Genomic DNA, 19,115 nt, shown 5'->3' with positions numbered 1-19,115 from the left:
TTTTGAAGCACAATCTGTTCGCGTATTCGAGTTGCCAAGACACAGACACAGCTTCACGCTCTTTGGGGTTTTCTTTTCAAGAAAGAAGAAAGCGACAATGGTAGCGAGAAAAAAACATGGATTTCACAACGGCACCCGGAGAGGGGATTGCAAAGGGGGAATTGCCATGGCTGGGACTCGCATCTGCAGCACCAACACGAGATGTTTTGCAAAAACCAAACACTGACACTTAGAAGGCTTTTTTATCTTAAGAAAAAAAATAACTGGAAGTCCCCAAATCAGTTCTCTTCAGTAATAACTGCCAAGCAAGTATCTTGCTGTCAAATAAAATCCCCCAGTTTACCATCGGCTTTGAAAGACGACGCTGTATTAAATTGCAGTTTGCAGGGAAAGTCATCTGTACAGGAGCTCAAAATGTGGAGGCAGCTTAAATTGGATGTTACCTGTTCCATCCAGCAGAAACCCAGTATTTTCCGCAGTGTTTTTATGAATCATTATTATTTTTAGCTTTGTTTCCTGAAGAAAACCACCACGTGTGTTATTTGACAGTCTGTGGCCCTTGTGGCAAATGGAAATCCACCAGCCAATTTCAGCCCTATCTGAGAAAGAGCTTCAGGAGACTGCAAATCTGATAAAAATGGGTGAGTAAATAAAGAAGTCCCCAAGACACGGCATCCACATTCGGGCTGTGAAGAAGCCCCGGCTGTCTCAGACACCAAATAACAGCACAAGGCTCAATCCTGAGGCACAAACCAGGGGCCTGAGCATCACTGTGGGGGATTCACTGCAACTCCTTGGGATTTGCAAGAAGGAAAACCCCAAGGAGCCATCATGCAAAGCATGAAGTCTAAATGTAGCTCCTTCTGCAAAGGGTTCACAGTCCTGCTTGATCGGCAGATGGAATCGTACATCTGCTCCCCAGCATCCAAAAAGTCCGGAGTTTTCTGTGTAAACAACCACAGGCAGCTTTGTGGTCCCTGAGCTGCAAGCTAAAGCTCATTTGAGAGCTCTCGCTGCAATTTGCCACACGGAGACTTCCACAAGCACTTGACTCAAAAGCCCGGTTTTAAGAATAATAGAGGGGGAAAAAAAACCAGACTGGTTTGGAGCGATGCTGAGAAGCATCTCCAGAACCGAGTTCTGATCCAGCAAAACATCCAGCACATCCGTAACATTTAAGCTTAAACCTACTTCCTTTTAGCAAAGCAATTACCCACAGTAAATATTGAGTTGATTGGTGCTAGGGAATTTGCCGTGTTTAAAAAACCTCTTTGCTTTCACGGCAAATGCACCGATGCGGTTGCTGCACCATCACCGCAACCTCCTGCATCCATCCGCCTGCCCTACGGGTCTCAACCAGCCCAAGAAAACCCATTCCGAGAACAAAGTGAGGCCTGAAAGCAAAATCCTCATAGGAAAAAGAAAACCTGACTTAATGAAAACACATTAAATACTTCCCTGTGAAGGTCTTAAACCCAATTCCTGAGGGAGGGGAGAAAAATACAACTTCCAAGGGGCTTGTTAACCTCTTCCCACCAGCACTGACAGAGCGTACAGAGAGATTAATGTTGCTTGGCCCCTTTCAATTAGGGCAGCGTTAAATATCAATATTGAAAAAGGAAACTTCAAAGTTTCGCAGCAAAAGGGTAGGAAGCATAACCGAGAATAATAAAGGGAAGACAGAGGAATTTGCGACCCACATAGGCTGTAACAGAAAATAAACTTTTACTTCTGAAGGAAAATCTCATTTCCCAGCCCCTGGACTTTTCATTGCAGTCAAAAACTTTTTATGATATAATCCAAAGTAAATGGTTCCCTGCCACAAAAAGCTCCTATTTCCTTCAAAGGATATTAACCTGTTCTGTTTTCACCACCATTTATTATTAAAGCTGTGCTCAACAGCCATATAGCAACACTTTCTTTCAAATAAGACTCTTTAGCATATAATTCACTGGTAAAATTTCACAGGCGGGAAATGCCGCTTTCTTCCACTTTTTCAAGAGACAGAAGTGTCTCATTTACTATTTCTGTCTTTCCTAAGGAATTTTTGTCTGGTTTCTTGGAAGGTTTTGAGGCTCAGATGATCTGCTTTTCCTCTATCAGCTGTATTCAACTTTGTATAAGCAAAACCCCCACCCCTAACATGAGGGCAAAATGGAAATCCTTGGTGTGTTTGCATGGAAGGAGAGTGAATGAGCATCCCCCGGGGCGCTGCAGCATCTCGCCCAATACCCCAGAGTGCTGCACCCACTTTGACTGGGAAAGGACACGAGGCCACGGCTTCAGTGCAAAACCCTAAACTGAGATGGTTCTTGCAAAACAAAGAAATCAAGATTAACGTTCTTTTGTCCAGATGCCCTGGAAAGGCCCAACAGGAGACAACTCTTCATGCAAAGACTTGGTCTTCAACTGCAAAGGGCATCTCTTATCCACAGTCCAGTTCCAGCGTGTATTTCAGTGAGCAATGGTAGAACTGATGCCGCCAAAGAGAAGTTCAAAGCTTTGCAGGCCAGGTGAAAATATCCAAACCCCTGAGAACTTCACCCTTTAACATGCACATAAATACAAAGATATCTTAAAGCTTCTCCTGTCAATCAGGGCAGAGCAGTGCCACCTGGAGCATCTAACTGCTGCTGGAGATACAGCAACCTCAGGATGACCAAAATAGGGGAAAAGTATTTTTTTTAACAAGTATTAAAGATCATCTCAAAGGTTTATAATTTACACTCGCAAGTTATTAAAGGGTAAGGCACACATAATGGTTAGCGCTGCTACAAACCCATCTTAGCACACATAAGAGTTCAAAAGGGCTGGTGGTGGGACTTGCCCAGCTCCTCTAGTCCTCAGTCACCTGCCCCAACAGCTCATCACCGCTCGTCAAAGTGAAAAGCTTTTAATTCTGCACAGGTGTCTTCACCAAGGGATCCCACAAGTGGGGATGCCCCAGCCGAGCGTCCAAGGAGCGGGAAGGCCGGGTGCATTCCTGGCGTCCCCACAGTCAAACACTCACCACCTCTAGACTAAACAACAGTCACTGAGCAAAGATGCTTGAGATTCCCTGCCAAATCGCTGCGCTTAAAAATTAAAATACACGTAGATAACAAAGTATTTTTCTAAATGAGTGGGTCTGAGGGAGAAGCCGTGCTGCCAGGGCTCTACCTGGGCTTGGTTTTACAAGCTGGCTCCGTTCCAGCTGAAACAGAAATCAAGTCCTCAGTCAGAAAGAACAAACACAAATGGGTGTAAATTCATAAACTAGCCACTTTTGGTGGTTTTAGTAGTACAAACATATCTTCCCAGGAGGCCACTTCCCAGGGGCAGCCCTACTTGCCTTCCCAAGGGTTGTTGTAGCATCTCTGTGGCCGTGACCACAGTGGCTCCTGCATGGTCACTGCCTTTCTCCACCGGCTTGGCTGCGTGAAAGCCTTTGAATTTTGCCACACAGGCAGTCAAAGTAGAGAATGAGGCCATGACTTTCTGATTTCAATGTCTTTGGGACAGATCTGAAGGTGGCAGGGAGGCTGGTATTGGTGACACTGGTTTGGTGGCTGGGGCGGGGAGGCGCGAGGGATGTTCTCTCACCACTTCTGCCTTCATGGTTGGGTTGCGTGTCTTGGTCACCCTTTGGTAAAGCTGCATAAAACCACATTGTGCAATGCTCAAAGCAGGGGAACGGAGACAGGGCAAGCAGCGCCTGAGCTGTGCCCACCACTCAGTTTGTAAATGCAGAGCTTTAGCCAAGCTGCAATTTCCAGAGAAAACCAAAAGCTAGATGTTCATTTAAGCGCCAACGATGTGGAAGTGGGCATGAAAATCTGTTTTCCAACCCCTCATCAGCCACACAAAAAGAATTTAATGTGCACAAGAGTCTAAAAACCTGTTGAAGTTCCAACCAAAAGCCAAGAGAAGAGATTAAGTGGATACCATGCTTTATTTACCTCCTTGAAATATAATGCAGCTGCTCTCTCCTTGGCCCTGTCAATAGGTAAGAGTGGCCACGCACCACTGGTTGTTCCTCCATCACCACCACAAGCAACCGGGTCAGATGGAGGCAAACGGAGACGCTCCAATGAGGAACATGGCACGTCCTCCGCGCAGGATGGGGACATTCCCCGCACGCCCTTATCTGTGTCTTCCCTCATGGTTGTTTGCAGTAACTCCTTGGAAACGGCAAACGTGAAACCTGTTTCCTTAACAACTCGTTTCAGGGCTGTTGAGAGAAGGGAGCCAAGCCTGTTGCGGCCGCGGGACTGAGAATCTCCCAGCTCCAGGTTTCGTCCTCTCATTTTGGTGCTGCGGAGCTGCCGGCTCATTTGGTGGCCATTGACACATCCGAGTTTGAGCTCAACGTCACCCATCACTGTGCACCATGTCCACACTGCAACCCACACCTTTATGTCTCAAGATCTGAAGCTTATTTATTTCCTTATTTCTTCCCCAGAAACCACATTTCAGGAAACAAAACAGGAAAGGCAAGTGCACTCTGATGACTGTGATGGGTTTTGCCAATGCATACCGGAATCAGGATACGCCTGTGCCAGGCACAGAGATACCACGGGACAGCCCTGATATCCGCTAAAGCCCTAGTCCTCCACTCTTCCTCTTAGTGCTTTTCTCCAAAAAGAAATAAATAAGGAAATCTCATACCTAACCTGGAAATGCCACCAAGCTACACTGAGTGCTTGAGTCACTTCTTGCTCTTTGCCTCTCCTCTCCGGCTCTGATGGCTCAGACACATCACACCAAGCAAGGGTAACCTGCTCCTAAAGACACTGCCCAGAGACGTCAACGCAGCCAACACATTGCCCCAAGTGCAGCCCAATTTGCTTTGGCAAAGAGACGAGCTCAGAGTCACAGCCCAGATGCGGAGACTTTTCTCAAAGTCAGTCTAAGCAATGAAAACACAGAGACAGAAAAAAACCTTCATCTTCATCTGGAAAACCAACATCTGGAAACCTGTACAGTAGGAAACCTCGAACTGCTGGCACAACACGTGAGCAGATGATGCTGCGTTCACCTTCCATTTTAATTCCTCAGGCTCCTGACGATAAGAAGAGCATAGAATGCCACAGCCTGCACACAGCTCACCCAGTGACCACGTACCAGCCGATTTCAAACCACTTGCTGATACCATCAGCGCCCACATTACAGTGCTGGAAATGCAATTTGCTGTCCTGCCCCAGAACTCAGCTCCCTCCTCTGACTCAATCCTGCAACCGGTAATAAACCCAGTGCAGGAGAGGCCCAAACCAAAACAGCAGGGTTTTTGCAAGGGGTGACGGAGCTGCACTGAATGAACCGTGCAGCAGAGGTTGTGCAACATCTGCTCAAATTCTTTGCGGCTCAGAATCCGTCTCCGCTTCAGGAGAAGCTGCGTTTCCAGCTTGCGGCGGCGGCTGACGTCGGTCAGCTCTGCCGAGGCACAAACACAATGAAGACAAAGATCTTCGGCTTTACCGCAAGGTAAAATCACAAGGTCAGTCCTTCGGGCCTCGAGATTGGCCTCCAGCAGGGGCCAGTTCGGTGGTGAAGCTCTGAACAGCACAAGAACAAAACGCTGCAAGAAGGCGAAGCACAAAGCTTTGCAATAAGGACTCCAGCAGACTAATCTCTGGATCCCACAGTGCAGGAACATACAGAAATGTCACCAAACTGTGCAAATATCAGAACCTATTTGCCTGCTTTTCAATAAGCTCTGTATTTTCGTAATTCAATTTTGAAGGTAATTTCCTGATTCAGGCTAATCTCTCTTACTCCGTCCATTTTCCTCTTAACACATCCTGCAAAAGGGCTGCAGGCTGCTGTATTTATTTGTGTCAATATAGAAACCAGAGGGATGCAATTTCTTCTTATCTATCTGTGCATTTTGGTTATGAGAGTCTGTTTGTCACTCTGATAAGAGCACATCTCTAAATTTTAGAAGAGTTAAGACCTTCTGAGTGTGAAGCGGAAGAGACACTTTGATAGAGATTAGAGATGAGATCCTACGCTAAGACACACACTGACCACAGGGCTGCAGGGGCTCTGGGAGCTGATGCAGCTCTGGACCAATTCTGTACCCTCCAGCAATCCCCTGACAAACAAAACTGAGGGCTTAGGACTGATCTTTACAAGGGTTTAGGATGATCTTTCATGTCCCACAGCAGCTGCTGCCACCTCCCTGTTTCATGGGCTCCAGCACTAGCTTGGACTCTCCATTGCCAGGACCTCAGACTTCACTTCCCAGCTTGGTCCTGCCTCAGTGTTCCTGCAGATGCGAGAGCTTTGCCTGCCTACAGCTTTCAGCACCGGGCACAACAGACTTTAATATTAAAAACCTTGTTACGACACTTTGGCTGAACTCATCTGGCGTGTGAATCCAGCTGCTTCAACTCCGATGGCCTGGGGAAAAGGGCACAGCTCCTCCCAAACAGCAGCACCTTGGTGCAAACGGTGGCAACATCACTGAGCAGGAGAGGCACCCAATGCTGCACAGCTGGGAACATCTGTCCAGGCAATTCCATACAGGCTGCAGCAGCCAAAAGCTCCGGGAGACCTTATTGGGGTCCAAGCCATGCCAAAAAGGACTTTGCCTTCTGTTCCTCGTGGACCCTGGAGTGGGTCGCACCCCCATGGGGCTCCTGCACCTCCAGCACTGGGGCAGCTGCATCCTCCCGTTGCTCTGGGAAAGATGCAACGGTGCAGAGACCTCACAGAGCAACAGGGGCCACCAGGAGCCTCACGGTCTCTCCTCTCACCTCCGTTATCACAAGAAATCGCAGCAGTGGAGCTGCAGGGACAGTCACTCCCTCCAGTCACCAACGCACCATAAATCAAGCCCATATTTTCCCTCTGCCAAGGTCTGCTGGCTTTGCTGCCTTCCCATGCCAGAGCCTGTTTTCTTTGCTGCTTATCTCAAATTAGGAAATCCACAGGAATTGCGGGCTAGGGAAGCTATTTGTCAAGAGCCTTCAGCCCTCATGGGGATTTTTTTTTTACGAGGGACTTTTGGTTTAGTTGCTGCTTTTGTTTTCAAACCCTCGGCTGTCTGCTTGCAGTGGGAGTTTGCTGGAATCAAAACTGGAGAAAAACTCATGGAATTCACCCCGGGGAACAAAAGGGCTTTTGTACAGGAGGATTTGGAAGACGCGGCTGCTTTCATCGCTGCTACCTTCATTTCTGTTTTCTCCCTGCCAAAGAGCACCTGCCAGCCGTGCCGGAGGAGGGGGACACACGGCCAGGGGACAGACACCTCCTGTGCCCACAGGTGAATGCCTTATCCACCAAGATTTCACCTCAAAATGCCACAGTGAGTGCCCACACGCAGCTACGGGGCTCTGACCAACTTCCCATCCAAGCATCTAGCAGGTGGCAGCAAAGTCTCCGATGCTCAACATAAAAACAGGTGCCCTGTCTGTCTCAGCCATGGCGGGAGCAGCATTTGCCTTCAATCCATCAGCCCCAGCCCAGCTACAAACAATTCCCAAAGCCGCCACTCCCTGGAAAACTTCACACAATAAAGAAGCATCCGCCTCCTCTTCCCATTGCTCTTCAGAGCCTCAAACCCCAACTTTCTTAGAGCGATAAGGATCCCGTCCCACTCAGACACCCCGTGGACATCTTTCTGCTTGATATCCCCCTCCAGGTTCAGTTTTGTTTTCCTGCTTTTTTAAATATGCTGGGTGCAGTGGGGATTTTCTCCCAGCGGTTCCTGCAAAGTGTTTTTAAAGCAGCATCGCTGGGGGCCCAGCAGAAGAGCGTCAATGCCCCTGGAAAAACAGACCGGCTTCTGTGTCTGCCCCAGGACGAGCCGCTGCACCGGGCAGAGCGAGCGAGGGGCAGCCGCCCCAGCACCGCTTTTTCCGAGCCAGAGCCTCTTGGAGCTGTCAGATGTGCTGCCAGCCCAGGAAAATGCAAATTGCTTTGGAAAACGAAGGTGACATTTCCACCCGCTTGCTGATTCCTGCTGTGCTGCAGGCTCAAAAGCCCAATTCAGGCTTGTGGCTCCAGCTATGAAGGTTCTTATGTCTTGATGGTGCTTACATTTAAGCACGTGCTTTAAGCATGTGCTTACCGTGAGCACACGGTGCTATTAAGGCTGTTTTAAGCGTCAGGCTGAGCAGGAATAGGTAGGTAAAGGCTGTGCCAGACTGTTGCTTTTGCGAGAGCTGCAGCAAGTGTCTGCCCCCTGGGCACCCGCCTGCAGGTTCCGGCCCATTTCTCAGCCATACCCACCAAAAGGGATAAGATAGGCACTGGCAGATGTCCCTCTGCAACAGTGATGTGTCCCCATCATCACCTTTCTGTGCCCGAGATGCTGCCCTGTGGTATCTCCTGGCAAAGCTACGTGGGCAAGAGCTGAAGCTTGTTCAACCAAAAATGACCCAGGAGGCTTAAATACAGGAAAAGCAGGACTTTGCTAAATCAGGAGGGTGTGATGGGGCAGGGGAGCTCAGCAAACTGGCCCTTTGGGGTGTCTCTGTCCCCAGGAAAGCACACACAGTGATCTGTCCTCCAGCTCCGACCCGCTGCTCCCCACATGTTAGCGCAGCCCCATTTCCCTGCAGATTCCTGAGCAGCATCGCACCTTGTCTGGGCGATACCGGCCTTGGTGTCAACACGCTGGCAGCAGGACAGAATAAAATCTAATCAATACCACAGGGCAATCTGAGCTGCGGTTTTATTTCTGCTACCAGGTGCTCCAGGCAGCAGCAGGAGTCTCGTTTTGCCAAGCAGAGATTTAATTTGTTCAGCATATTGTTGGACATTTAAACTACAGCGCTACCAGCCACCTTCTGCAGCTGATGTGCTGCATATAAAACTCGTGTGTATAATTTTCTGCTCATGACTAAAGACACCTTAGGACAAAATGAGCAATTTATGTTCCATAAAGAGAGAAGTGCCCATTGATTTGGTCATTTTGCAAGTTACAGAGTATAAATAACTTTTACGGCCAGATAAATATTGTGATTAAGCTTTCAACACGGCCAAGACTTTGACCGATCTGCCTCTGCACTACCCCTTTAGATGGATCTCTTTTGCTTTTCTTATTTTTCCATTTATTACCTTATTTGCTTACTTTTGTACCACAATTATTAAAGATGGTATTTGACAGTTCTGGACAGCATGGATGGGAGGAACTAACTCCTGCTCCCTCTGCTGGCAATGCCTCCCAGTAAATGTGTAGGTCCTCCTTTAAAAACACACAGGAACCCTATTGACAGCGAGAAGCCAAAGGCAGCCGCAGAAAAGCCCAACCCAGGTCCCCAGCACTGCAATTTTGGGCACTATCCCAAAAACTGGAGACACTGAGAGAACAACCTCACTGGGTTTGCACCATCAGCAACACCGGTTGGGCAAGAACTGCTCCACCACCACCACCACCACGGTGAGTGTGTCCCACCATGAACACAACATCTCGGTCCTGCAACTGCTTCATGACGTGTCTCTTCAGCGATGTGTCTCTGCACATGCAGGGCGGCTCTGGAAGCTCCAGGTAATGCCCATGAAGGGCAGGGTGCAGCTCCTTCAAGTCCAAGCAGATTTTAGCCTGAGGTCAGAGCCCATGAGCTTCCAGCTCTCCATGAACTTCCATCTCTCCGTGAACTTCCATCTCTCCAGACACCTGCTAAGAGCACACGCTTGCATGCCATATAATAAACCAAGCAGCATGTAAAGAACAAAAGCTTTCCTCCAGTTTATATCATGCAATTTCATCTCAGTTTGGAAAACGTGTTGACGAAATGCATTACGGCACAGTACCCCGGCAGAAGACAGAAAGTCTTGTCCTTTTTTCTTCCCTATAAAGTGTCCCTGACACAACCGAGCAGATTTTTTTCTATCCACATATGTTCCCGTGGATCAAACCCCGTCAGGTTACATCTCTCCACCCAACCTTCTAAATCAGGAGTTGTAAACACAAAACTCCCTTTATAAGTCTCTCTGTCAAAGCCTCTATACAGCTCCCTGGGCGAGGCTGAAAACTGGAGTTTCAGTTATATACATACGTGCTCACAAACAGGCTGCTGCTTTCTAAGCTGCAGGAACAGATAAGCAGAAATGGGGGGGGAGGAGGAGAAAAAACAGAAGAAACCAAGAGAAAGCAGGGAAGCATAAGTCATCTACCCAGATCCATAATGTCCATCCTGCTTAGCAACCAGGACAAAATACATCCCCAACCTTGTAAATTCTTATGCGTGTGCTCAACCCCAAGCACATTCAGTCCCACTGACTCCTACAAAAGGACTCGTACGCTCCAAGTTTAGCACGTGCACAAGTAGTTTCAAGATCAGAGCATGAAAAAAGAAAAAAAAATAAATCCTATTTAGCTTCTCTTTCAAGAGGAAAGAAAAAAATCCTTCAGACCCCAGTCGGCCAAATGAGAGTCCTGCTTGGCTACAGCTGCTCTGCATCGGCTCTGATTCAACCTCCCAGATTGCTCCTTGTGTTTCAGCTGCAGAAATGCCTTTTTAAAGCAAGCTCATGGAAAAGAAAAGACCCCTTTTTTTTTTGCAGGAGGTGCTGGCTGGGGAGATGCTCGCACAGGATGGGCCCAAATGAACGTGCTACGAGGTGAAGCAAAGGGCTGTTGGTGCTGGAAGCGTCGGCGTTGTCGGGAGCTCGGCGCAGGAAGGAACGCTCTCCTATTGCAGGAAGCTGTTCCAGCCTCTGATGTGACATAAAGCTTCTGATTTCTTGCGGGGGAAGTACCAAATGTTTTTGAGGGGAAGAAAAAAAAGAATTATGAAAAAAAAAAAAACACAAAATAAAACCTCACATGCTGGGCTCTAAAGGAAGCTGCCTAATGACATGAATGAAACTGAATCCATGTGTGGGAGCTGTGTCCAGCTCAGGTGGCCACTGGCAAGGACACGTTCCCAACCTGTCACCCTGCAGGGGTGCAAGCCCAGGGGTCCCTCTCCCTGCCAAAAAAGGTGCCTGTTGTGCGTTTGTTCTTGTCTCCAAAAAGCAACTTACTACTAATCATCTCTGAAGGCAGCGTCTGTGTCACCCGCCCCAGCTGCCAGGGGCTATTTTGGGCTCTTCCTCCAGTTCAGATGCTGCTGTCGGGGGGCTGGTTCGGGACATTCTTGCACGCGGCGCATCGCACCGATCTGGCTCTTTAGGTTAATTTGTAAAACTGATTCCTTGGCAGGAATTCAAGTTCTTTGTAGAGATGTTCCAAGTTTCATTAGCAATGAGCAAATTGCTGGTGTCCTTGGGAAAGGTAAGGAACTCAGACTATGTTAATTGCCTTTATTTTTTTTCTTTCTAGAGGGTATCTCCCAAAGGACAACAATGTAGAATGGCTCTCTGGTTACACAAGTACCTGTAAATATAATGGCTGTCAAGGCTTATTGCATAGATATCAGAGTAAACTTCAGTTTTAAGTATGTTTACTATTTTATCAGACTTTGTGCTTTATTTAAGCCAAGCACTCCTTGTCTCTAGCTGGGTTTCTCCTAATAGGTTATTAGGGGATTATGGTTTCCATCTCTTATAGTCAAAAAGCAGAAAACACTTTGGAACAGGTTGGAAAAACAACAGTATCTGGAGCATTGCTTTTCTTCTCCTTTAATAGGCTACTCTGTCAACCCTCTGCTTGCTAAATGAGAGAAAAATCTGTGGGCATGCAGTGAAGGTCAGTCTTGTGGTTTTTGAAAACATTTAATTAGTACGGTTAAGTACTGAGGTCTGCTTGGGAGTGAGCTTCTGCATTAACCATCAGCATCTTTCTGTTTGGAGAAGCCAACCTGCAGGAGGGGACCGGAGGTTAAGTCTACATCTCCACATCCAAAACTTCAGTGGTGTTCAAGCTTCGGATGAAAACCATTGCAGCCTCCCTGTCCTGTTGCTACCTCCAAAACCGGTGTGGGGTTTGGAAATGCGGCTCAGATCTCCCGGCACATCACTAACAGCACCGGGTCCCAGATCCCGACCTGGTTGTGCAGGGCTGGGCTGACCTGTTGCACCTTCAGGGACCCACCGGGGCTGCCAAAAGCCTTGTGCTGGGGCTTGTGCTTCTCCTGAGGCTTTTCTGCCAAGTGCTGAGGCTCAGTGCTTGAACAAACCTACTTAAGACGTAGCTTTGCCAAAACCCCTTTGGGCATTCTGATGACAGCGTGTGAAGTCACTGTCTTTTCCTTCCTGATACATCTAACTGGAAAAAGGGGGACAGCTGTTCTCGGCTCCTACAGGTGTTCCACTCCTGGAATAAAACTACATTAAATGTCACATATCTGTGCTTTAATCCCTGGGCAGAAGCTGCACGAACGCTATCATTGCAGGCTGGCAGTTCCCTTCAACAAGGCCACACCATCAGCTGTTTGAAAGAAATCAATTCCAGCCCTTTCAAAGCTAAATTTGGGGTTTATTGCTTCATCCTTCTGCAGCATTGGAGACCCTAATTGTCGGCAATGAAAGCAGCCCTAGGAAGAAAGGGCTGTGTTGAAATCAAAGCTGGAAAGCGTGCCTCTAACTGGGAACCAGTTGCCAGCACTGGAGAAGCGCCCCAGGAACACGGAGCTGGTGCCAAGGGCCGCGCTCTGCGCTGCACAAACCTGGAGCTAAAAGGACCTTCTCATCTCCTGCACCCCAGGTTTTCAGCGAACGTTCAGCTCCTACGTGCAGGTACTTGCGCAAACATGCAAGTCCAGCCGGCTCTTACTGGGGCTCCTGTGTCTGAGAGATGGGAGATGCTGGGAGCTGATGGGAGCAGATAGAATGGAGCAAGCCCAGGGAAAGAAACCCAGTAATCAATGCTGGGTTTCCCTTCAAAATTCCCTATCTCCCTATCTTTTTCCTGCTGGTACTCCAGCAAGGTTCTGCCTTTGCCAGATGGGGACTTCCACTACTTCAGAGCTGTCAAAACAGCAAAAGATGACTTTGAGTCATTTTCTATATCTGACCTTGAACTACTGGAGAAGCAATAAACATTGTTAAGAGGAATGATAACATGGAGTGAAGCTGTGATTTTTATAATATAACTTGTTGCCTGAGTGTCAAATAAGCCCTGCTGAAAGCACATGAATGAGGGACCTGAGGATCAGCCCCTGTTGCAGGATGAAAATAAGCACAAAAGCACGTTGCTGGGACTTCCACACAGGGACGGCCAGACGATGCTCTGAGGCCATTTGGCCCTGATAACCATTGTTTCATTGAGCGCAATTACATATTTTTGTTTAGGAAAAGATTCTCCTTCAAAAGCAGCTACCAAGCCTATGCTGATTCAGCCTTCATTAAAGGCCTCTGACTGCAGACACAGTAAAGTGTTGACTCCTGTACTTATTTTCTATTGCTGCCTTATCTTTGGCATCTCATCTGCAACTTCTGCTATTTTGTTGGGTTTGTTTTGTGTTTTTTTTCCACTGGTTTCATCTGAGTGCAGTAAAAGTGGATGCTGCTTGGGCTTCAGTTCTTCTTATGGTTTTTGGTCTGCCTAGGAAAATGTAGCCCCAATTATAAAGCTGCAAGCTAAGTAGGCTAACAAAACAGCAACAGCAAGAAACTGGATCAGCTCTGCTAAGGGAAGTTTTCCTGCTCAGACAGGAGAAAATCAAATGCTTTTTCTGTCTGCAATCTTTCTTATAAATATGAAACTATCTCAGCTGCAGAGGCTGCTCCCTCCGGCTGTTTTTACACGATGCTCCTTGGGCTTCGCTGTCCTCAAGCCTCATAAGCTGTGGCCATTGCTCCTATAGCAATAGTCGGGGGACAGTAGCCTCTGTATCTCCTACCCACACTCCTCTCCTGATGCAGGTGGATGCTGCTGGTACAAATTCAGGGCCCATCCTGAGCGATGTTCAGCCCCAGCTTTGCTAGAACCAGCAGCCCAAGCTGCACAAGTGGCTTCTTGGAGCTTCCGTAAAGGATGTTCAGCATCTGTTTGCAACATCCTTAAAGCAAAGATGACTCAAAAGTGCTTTAGCACCTCAGAGACTTTCATGGTGGGATGAAGCCTTGAAAACATCGACTGAGCGTTTGGAATTCCTAGTAAAAAGAAGGCTAGCTTGAATTTTGGCTTTGAGGCCAAAGCCCAACAAGCGAGAGTCTCAGGCTTCCCCTCTCCAAATTGTTTTATACTGAGCAGAAGACACTTTTCCATTCACACTTGTCAACATGCAGAATATCGTGGATTTGGAAGACAAAAGGGTAAGAAAAACAAGCAAAAAGCTTTGTGAGTGGATCTGGAAATTGCCCTGAATGGCCCTCATGGCTCTGCCACAATGATCCTGTCTCTGTCTCAGGGGGCGCAGCTCCAGGATCCCAGATCTGCGCTCCTACTAACGTTGCTGTAGCTGATAATGTTAATATCTTCGACTCTTCCCAGCCGGGCCCTGGGGAAGGAGCTCAGCAACTATACAGGTAATGAAACTTTTTTTTTCTTTTTTTAATTATAGCTCTCTCCACGTCTAAAATTAAAAGAACAGTCCTGCAACTTATCCGGCCACCGGAGGCTGACTCAACGCTTCATGTAATGATGCTGCCAGAGGCCACGCTGCCAGCTCGGACAATGCAGCGATTGTCCCCCAAAACGTGAGTGACCACAGGAAGGGACACCTGCGTGCCCTGGGTTTTACCCCTTTTGCCCACTGTCATCATGAAGGTGTGACCTGCTCCAGGTGCTTCGGGGGATGCACAAGTGACATCAAACGCATGTATGGTTTGAACAAACACCTTTTAAAACAAGCTTTTTAGTCACCTCATATATTTGCAAGCACATTGCACAGAATTTGCACATCTGCCATGTGACTTTCAAGGTAATTGTGTTCCATGAATGCCAATACTCTTGGAGGAATGAAGTGTCTCATCCCTCTAAATTACTCCTGTGGTTTTAATTGAGTATCGTTTGCTTCACCTTAGTAGCTTGTGTATGTGTCATGGGAGGGAATTCACCCCAAAGGAAGCTCCATGTTTTGGTGACTGCAGTAACAACCAAGTAACGCTCACTGTGGCAGTGAGAAACCTCAACCTTTTGCAGCTGGGAGGAGAACACAGATCTTTGCTCCTTTTTTCCGTATGCGACTTATCACTTTTATTGCTCCAATTACTTCTATAGTTTGAGCTTTTAAATGCTTGTGTCCTCCTGTCTAGCTGGTTTTCTTCCCCTGTTGGTTAATTCCTCCATTGCATGTGACTTTTAAACCTCTTTATAAACGTTTGACCCCACTTAACCCAATGCACATACCCAGGCACCTCCGTCACGAAAGCAGAGCGGGCAGTACATGAAAAAGAGTAATTAAAAAATAATAATAATACTTTTTAAAAGGCAACAACTTGAACTGAAATTGGGCTGTGTTTGCTGCTAGACTAGGCCTTGCTAGGCTTGCACCTCGCTTTGCAAAGCCTGGCCTTGCAAAGCCTGGCTTTGCCAAGCGCCGATGCCACCTCGGTGAGAGGCCGAGGTGGTGCTGACGAGGCAAACTGCAGGTTGCACAACCAACGGGAGCCTCGCGCTGCCCGCAGGTGCGTTTTATACCAGCAAAAACCTGCCACCTAGCCAGGATGGCTTTAAAAAAATACATCTATATACATATAGCTAGCATTTAGGCTTTGCCGCTCTTCCACAGACACTTCTAGCCAGAAAAAGAAGAGTGTTTTATGTAAAATGTAGTATTTTGAATAGGTGCAGGTCCTTTGGGCAAAGTCCATAGGGTGCATGTTCAGCCGGCACCACGTGGGCCGTAGTTCTCATAATCTCAGTATCCCTTCTCGGCTAGAGCAGAAAAAGCTGTACTTGAAACAACAAAGTCTAAGAATGAAATCGACAGGCAGCAATATTTAGTAGTTAAATGTACCTCATTTCCATGTACTATTCATGAATTAGTGCTCTAACAGGAACTGTTCCCCTTCCCTTTTCTATTTCAATGGAGAAATGTACATATGTGCAGGCTGCTTCTCTGATATGGGCTTTGTGAGTGAATAATTCCCCCATTACAACGAATTCTGAAGACTCTTGGATGTATCTGCTGTCACAAGAGTTCAGATTTATACCCTCAGACTGTGTTTAGCTTGTAATTAATATGGACTTCTGCATTTTTTTTCCGTTTCCAGAATAATATCCTATTAGTCATGACAGCCAAATGTGCCACATTTGGGCAACGATTCAGCTTCTCCTGAACTCCCATTAACACCAAGTTCCACTTGTCCGGAGCAGACTCTTCTCTAAAGGTGACAAACCAACTGGAGGGACCTGCTGTATTATATCTGGGGAAATCTTATTTTCTATAGATCGCTCCATCCAACTAAAAATACCATTTTGCAACTTAAAAGAGGGAATGAAGTTAGAAATGAGCACAGGGTAAAATGCAAGACTTAGTGTTTCTAATTTAACTGTATTTTGTTGACTGCAAAGTCTTAAGGAGTCCGTCACCGCACAGGTAACGTGGCTGACAGCACAAGCGCGATTCTGGAGGCACCTGCTGGTCCCTGCTATGGAAAAGGTCAGAATTAACCTGTTGCTTCCAAACTCTGTGGAGTTTTATGTTCTCTGGCTGTGCAGAAAGCAGATCACTGTTTTTTGCATGGCACAGGTAGGGTCCGAGGAGCAATTCTGCCCTCTGAACTAGGTGAGATTCCTTGCAGGGAATCGAGTCTTATCAAAGAATCACCCTCCCGATTACTGTCCCCCTGACAAGCAGCATTAAAAAAAATATAGATATAAAAAAAATCTCTGGCAAATTCTCAGAACAACTTTGGAAATGAATCAAAGCAGGGAGAGGGCTGTGCAGCTCGGCAGCTGGCGGGAGCTCTGCGCAGGATTTGGGAAAGCTGACGAGGAACCTCCTGTGCAACACATGAAAGCTGAGCCTGAACTGCAGATTAAGTCTCCCTTAATTCATCCTGAAGAACGATCCCTCTGGTGCAAACCCGGGAGCTGAAACCCCTTCCCAAGCAAAACCTCCGGCTGAACAGCTGAACTGGGAGAAGTTATGAGAGTCAGGAATTCAGCCCGAGCACACTCGTATTGCGGAGCGCGAGATGGACGGAAAACGGATTCAAGAATGATGCCATTCATGGAGATCGTGTTTTGTGGGTTGGCTACTTGAATTTTCCCATTTTCCTGGTACGGAGAAGGATGGACGAGGCCAGCGCTGGTGGGACTAAGTGGCACCCGGGGCCACCACGGACGGTCCCTGCCTGTCCCCAGCTCCACAGGGTCAGGCTTTGCCACCCCAAGACTTTTTGGGGACCCCCAGGACGCGGCTGCTCCCCTGCCCCGCATGGGGCTCACAGGGACCCTCTATGAGCTGCAGCGAGCCCTGGGTATCGCTCGGTGCAATTCTGCATTATCAAACTTCCTTGGCTCTTTCTATTGGAAACTTTTACAATTCTCTGCTTGGCTGGAAAAGATGACTGCAGCAAACCCAAATTAGGAATAAATTATACAACAACTTTACATTTTTCTTACAAAGGAAAACTGTGTGGCAAGAGCTGTGAAAGCACCTCCTTCCTATGTCCTCCCAGCAAGGCTTAGAGTGAAAGGCCACTGACTTCACAGATTTTTTATTATTATTATTATTATAATTAAAAAAGCCCCAGTCCCAATTTGGGAGCTGCTCTCCCACTGGGCCATGCACTGTCTCTCACCCCCCCACTCCCCAATACATGCGGGGGCTGCAAAATACACGGAGAGGCAGCTGCAATATCAAATCCAAACATTTAAAAGAAGCTCCAAAAGCTGCATCTGTGCAGCCAGTCGCGGACATATGTGCATCTCTTTCCACAATGAATGGCCAGAGCAACTCCTTAAACATCTCAGCTGGGTCTTGCAAGGACTATTGCATTCCCACAGCATTTTTGCAATATTAAATTCTCCACATCCTCCCACACCCCCCCACTCCCTTGCAGGACACAAGGCAGAGCCACCCCGGAATTATCATCAAGTTAAAAAGCAAAGATCAAGCATTCCCCACCGTGCTGGAAAAAATTTTATATATATATATATATATATATATTAAAAATCACTGTCGTCCCCTACCCGAATACACCCCTCCCACTCCATCCGAAGTACCGAGTCCCTGCTCCCAAATGCTAAATAAAGCAGCCCTTTGCATGCTCTTAGCGACCTGGTGTTACAAACCACACTGCTGCCTCTGACCAAAAGTTACCAAATATTAAAGGGAGGGGGGGGAAGAAATCAGTGGAAAATGATCTCAGTCCTGGCACAAGAACAATACTTTCCCATGGAAACATAGGTATATATTTAATTCCTGGTAACTCCACTCAAGTTTCACCTTTCATCTCCTCCACGGACTTCTTTAAAAGTTTCATTTAATTTTGCACTTGAAATCAGCTGCAATCCGCATGCATTGTGCCCATTTTGCATGCATATATACAGTAGCGAATGCATCTGCTCTTCAACACCCTTTATCTGTCCTGACTGTGCAAAAGGCAAAAAGGGCTCAGTAATCCCCGCAGAAGAATTCAAATAACGTCAATGCACAGCTGAACTGCAAGCCCTGCCTTACAGGAACTGTGTGTGTGAGTGTGTGTGTGTCTGCAAAAAGGCACATACTAAACAGGAAATGCAACTGAGAGCCATTGAAAGCCTCAAACTTCAAAATGCAATTGCATCCCGAAAAAATGCATGCATGCACTTCAAAATGCATGCACGACTTTTTGCATATTTGCCACGAACAGAAGTAGGAGCCTTACCTCTCGACTGAGACATTTTCCCCTTTGCTTTGGTGGGGGAGGGGAAGCACAAAAGACTTTGCCTTGCCTCTCTCTTCTGGAGCTAGTTTTGCAACAAAGATGCAAAACTGCAAGCGCTCAATCTTCATGCAACTGGAGTTTTCCTGACTTGCTGCAGCAGCTCTCCTTGCAGCGGGGCGAGGGGGGGAGCCGTGCAATTGCACACTTTGCAGGGCAGCTTGCAGCGCCGGGGGGTTTCCTTCCCCCCCCCGCTTTGCAATGGTAGGGAAGGCTCTTGCTGCACCTACATGATGGGCCAGGGCTGGCAGCTCAAAGCTCCAAACTTGGAGCTGGGGGCGCAGTGCGCAGGCGCGGTGCCGACGGCCGCCGCGCGGCCGCCTGGGCGCTGTAGTCCCATTCGCCCGCCCCTTCCTGCAGGGGGCGGCGCGGGGCTGCGCGCCCGCGGAGGCTGCGCGGGGGGGGGGGGGGGGGGGGGGGCG

At 47.8% G+C, this 19,115-nt stretch overlaps 1 protein-coding gene across 1 annotated transcript in view; it reads right to left on the bottom strand.

Annotated features, from left to right (window-relative positions):
* The window catches only part of MAP2K6 (mitogen-activated protein kinase kinase 6), a gene marked incomplete at its 3' end in the record, with an annotated part of 36,164 nt that extends 17,479 nt beyond the window's left edge, over positions 1-18,685 (bottom strand). Inside the window, exon 1 of the mRNA XM_080356448.1 lies at positions 18,637-18,685. Coding sequence (XP_080212574.1) covers positions 18,637-18,652 — 16 coding nt within the window. The 5' untranslated portion in view covers positions 18,653-18,685. The remainder of the gene's footprint in view (positions 1-18,636) is intronic.
* Between the last annotated feature and the right edge of the window lie 430 nt (positions 18,686-19,115).

This window comes from Nesoenas mayeri, assembly GCF_963082525.1.
Source record: "Nesoenas mayeri genome assembly, chromosome: 19".
NCBI lineage: Eukaryota > Metazoa > Chordata > Aves > Columbiformes > Columbidae > Nesoenas > Nesoenas mayeri.
Note: the sequence above shows the minus strand (reverse complement) of the source record. Positions and strands in the feature narration are given on the sequence as shown.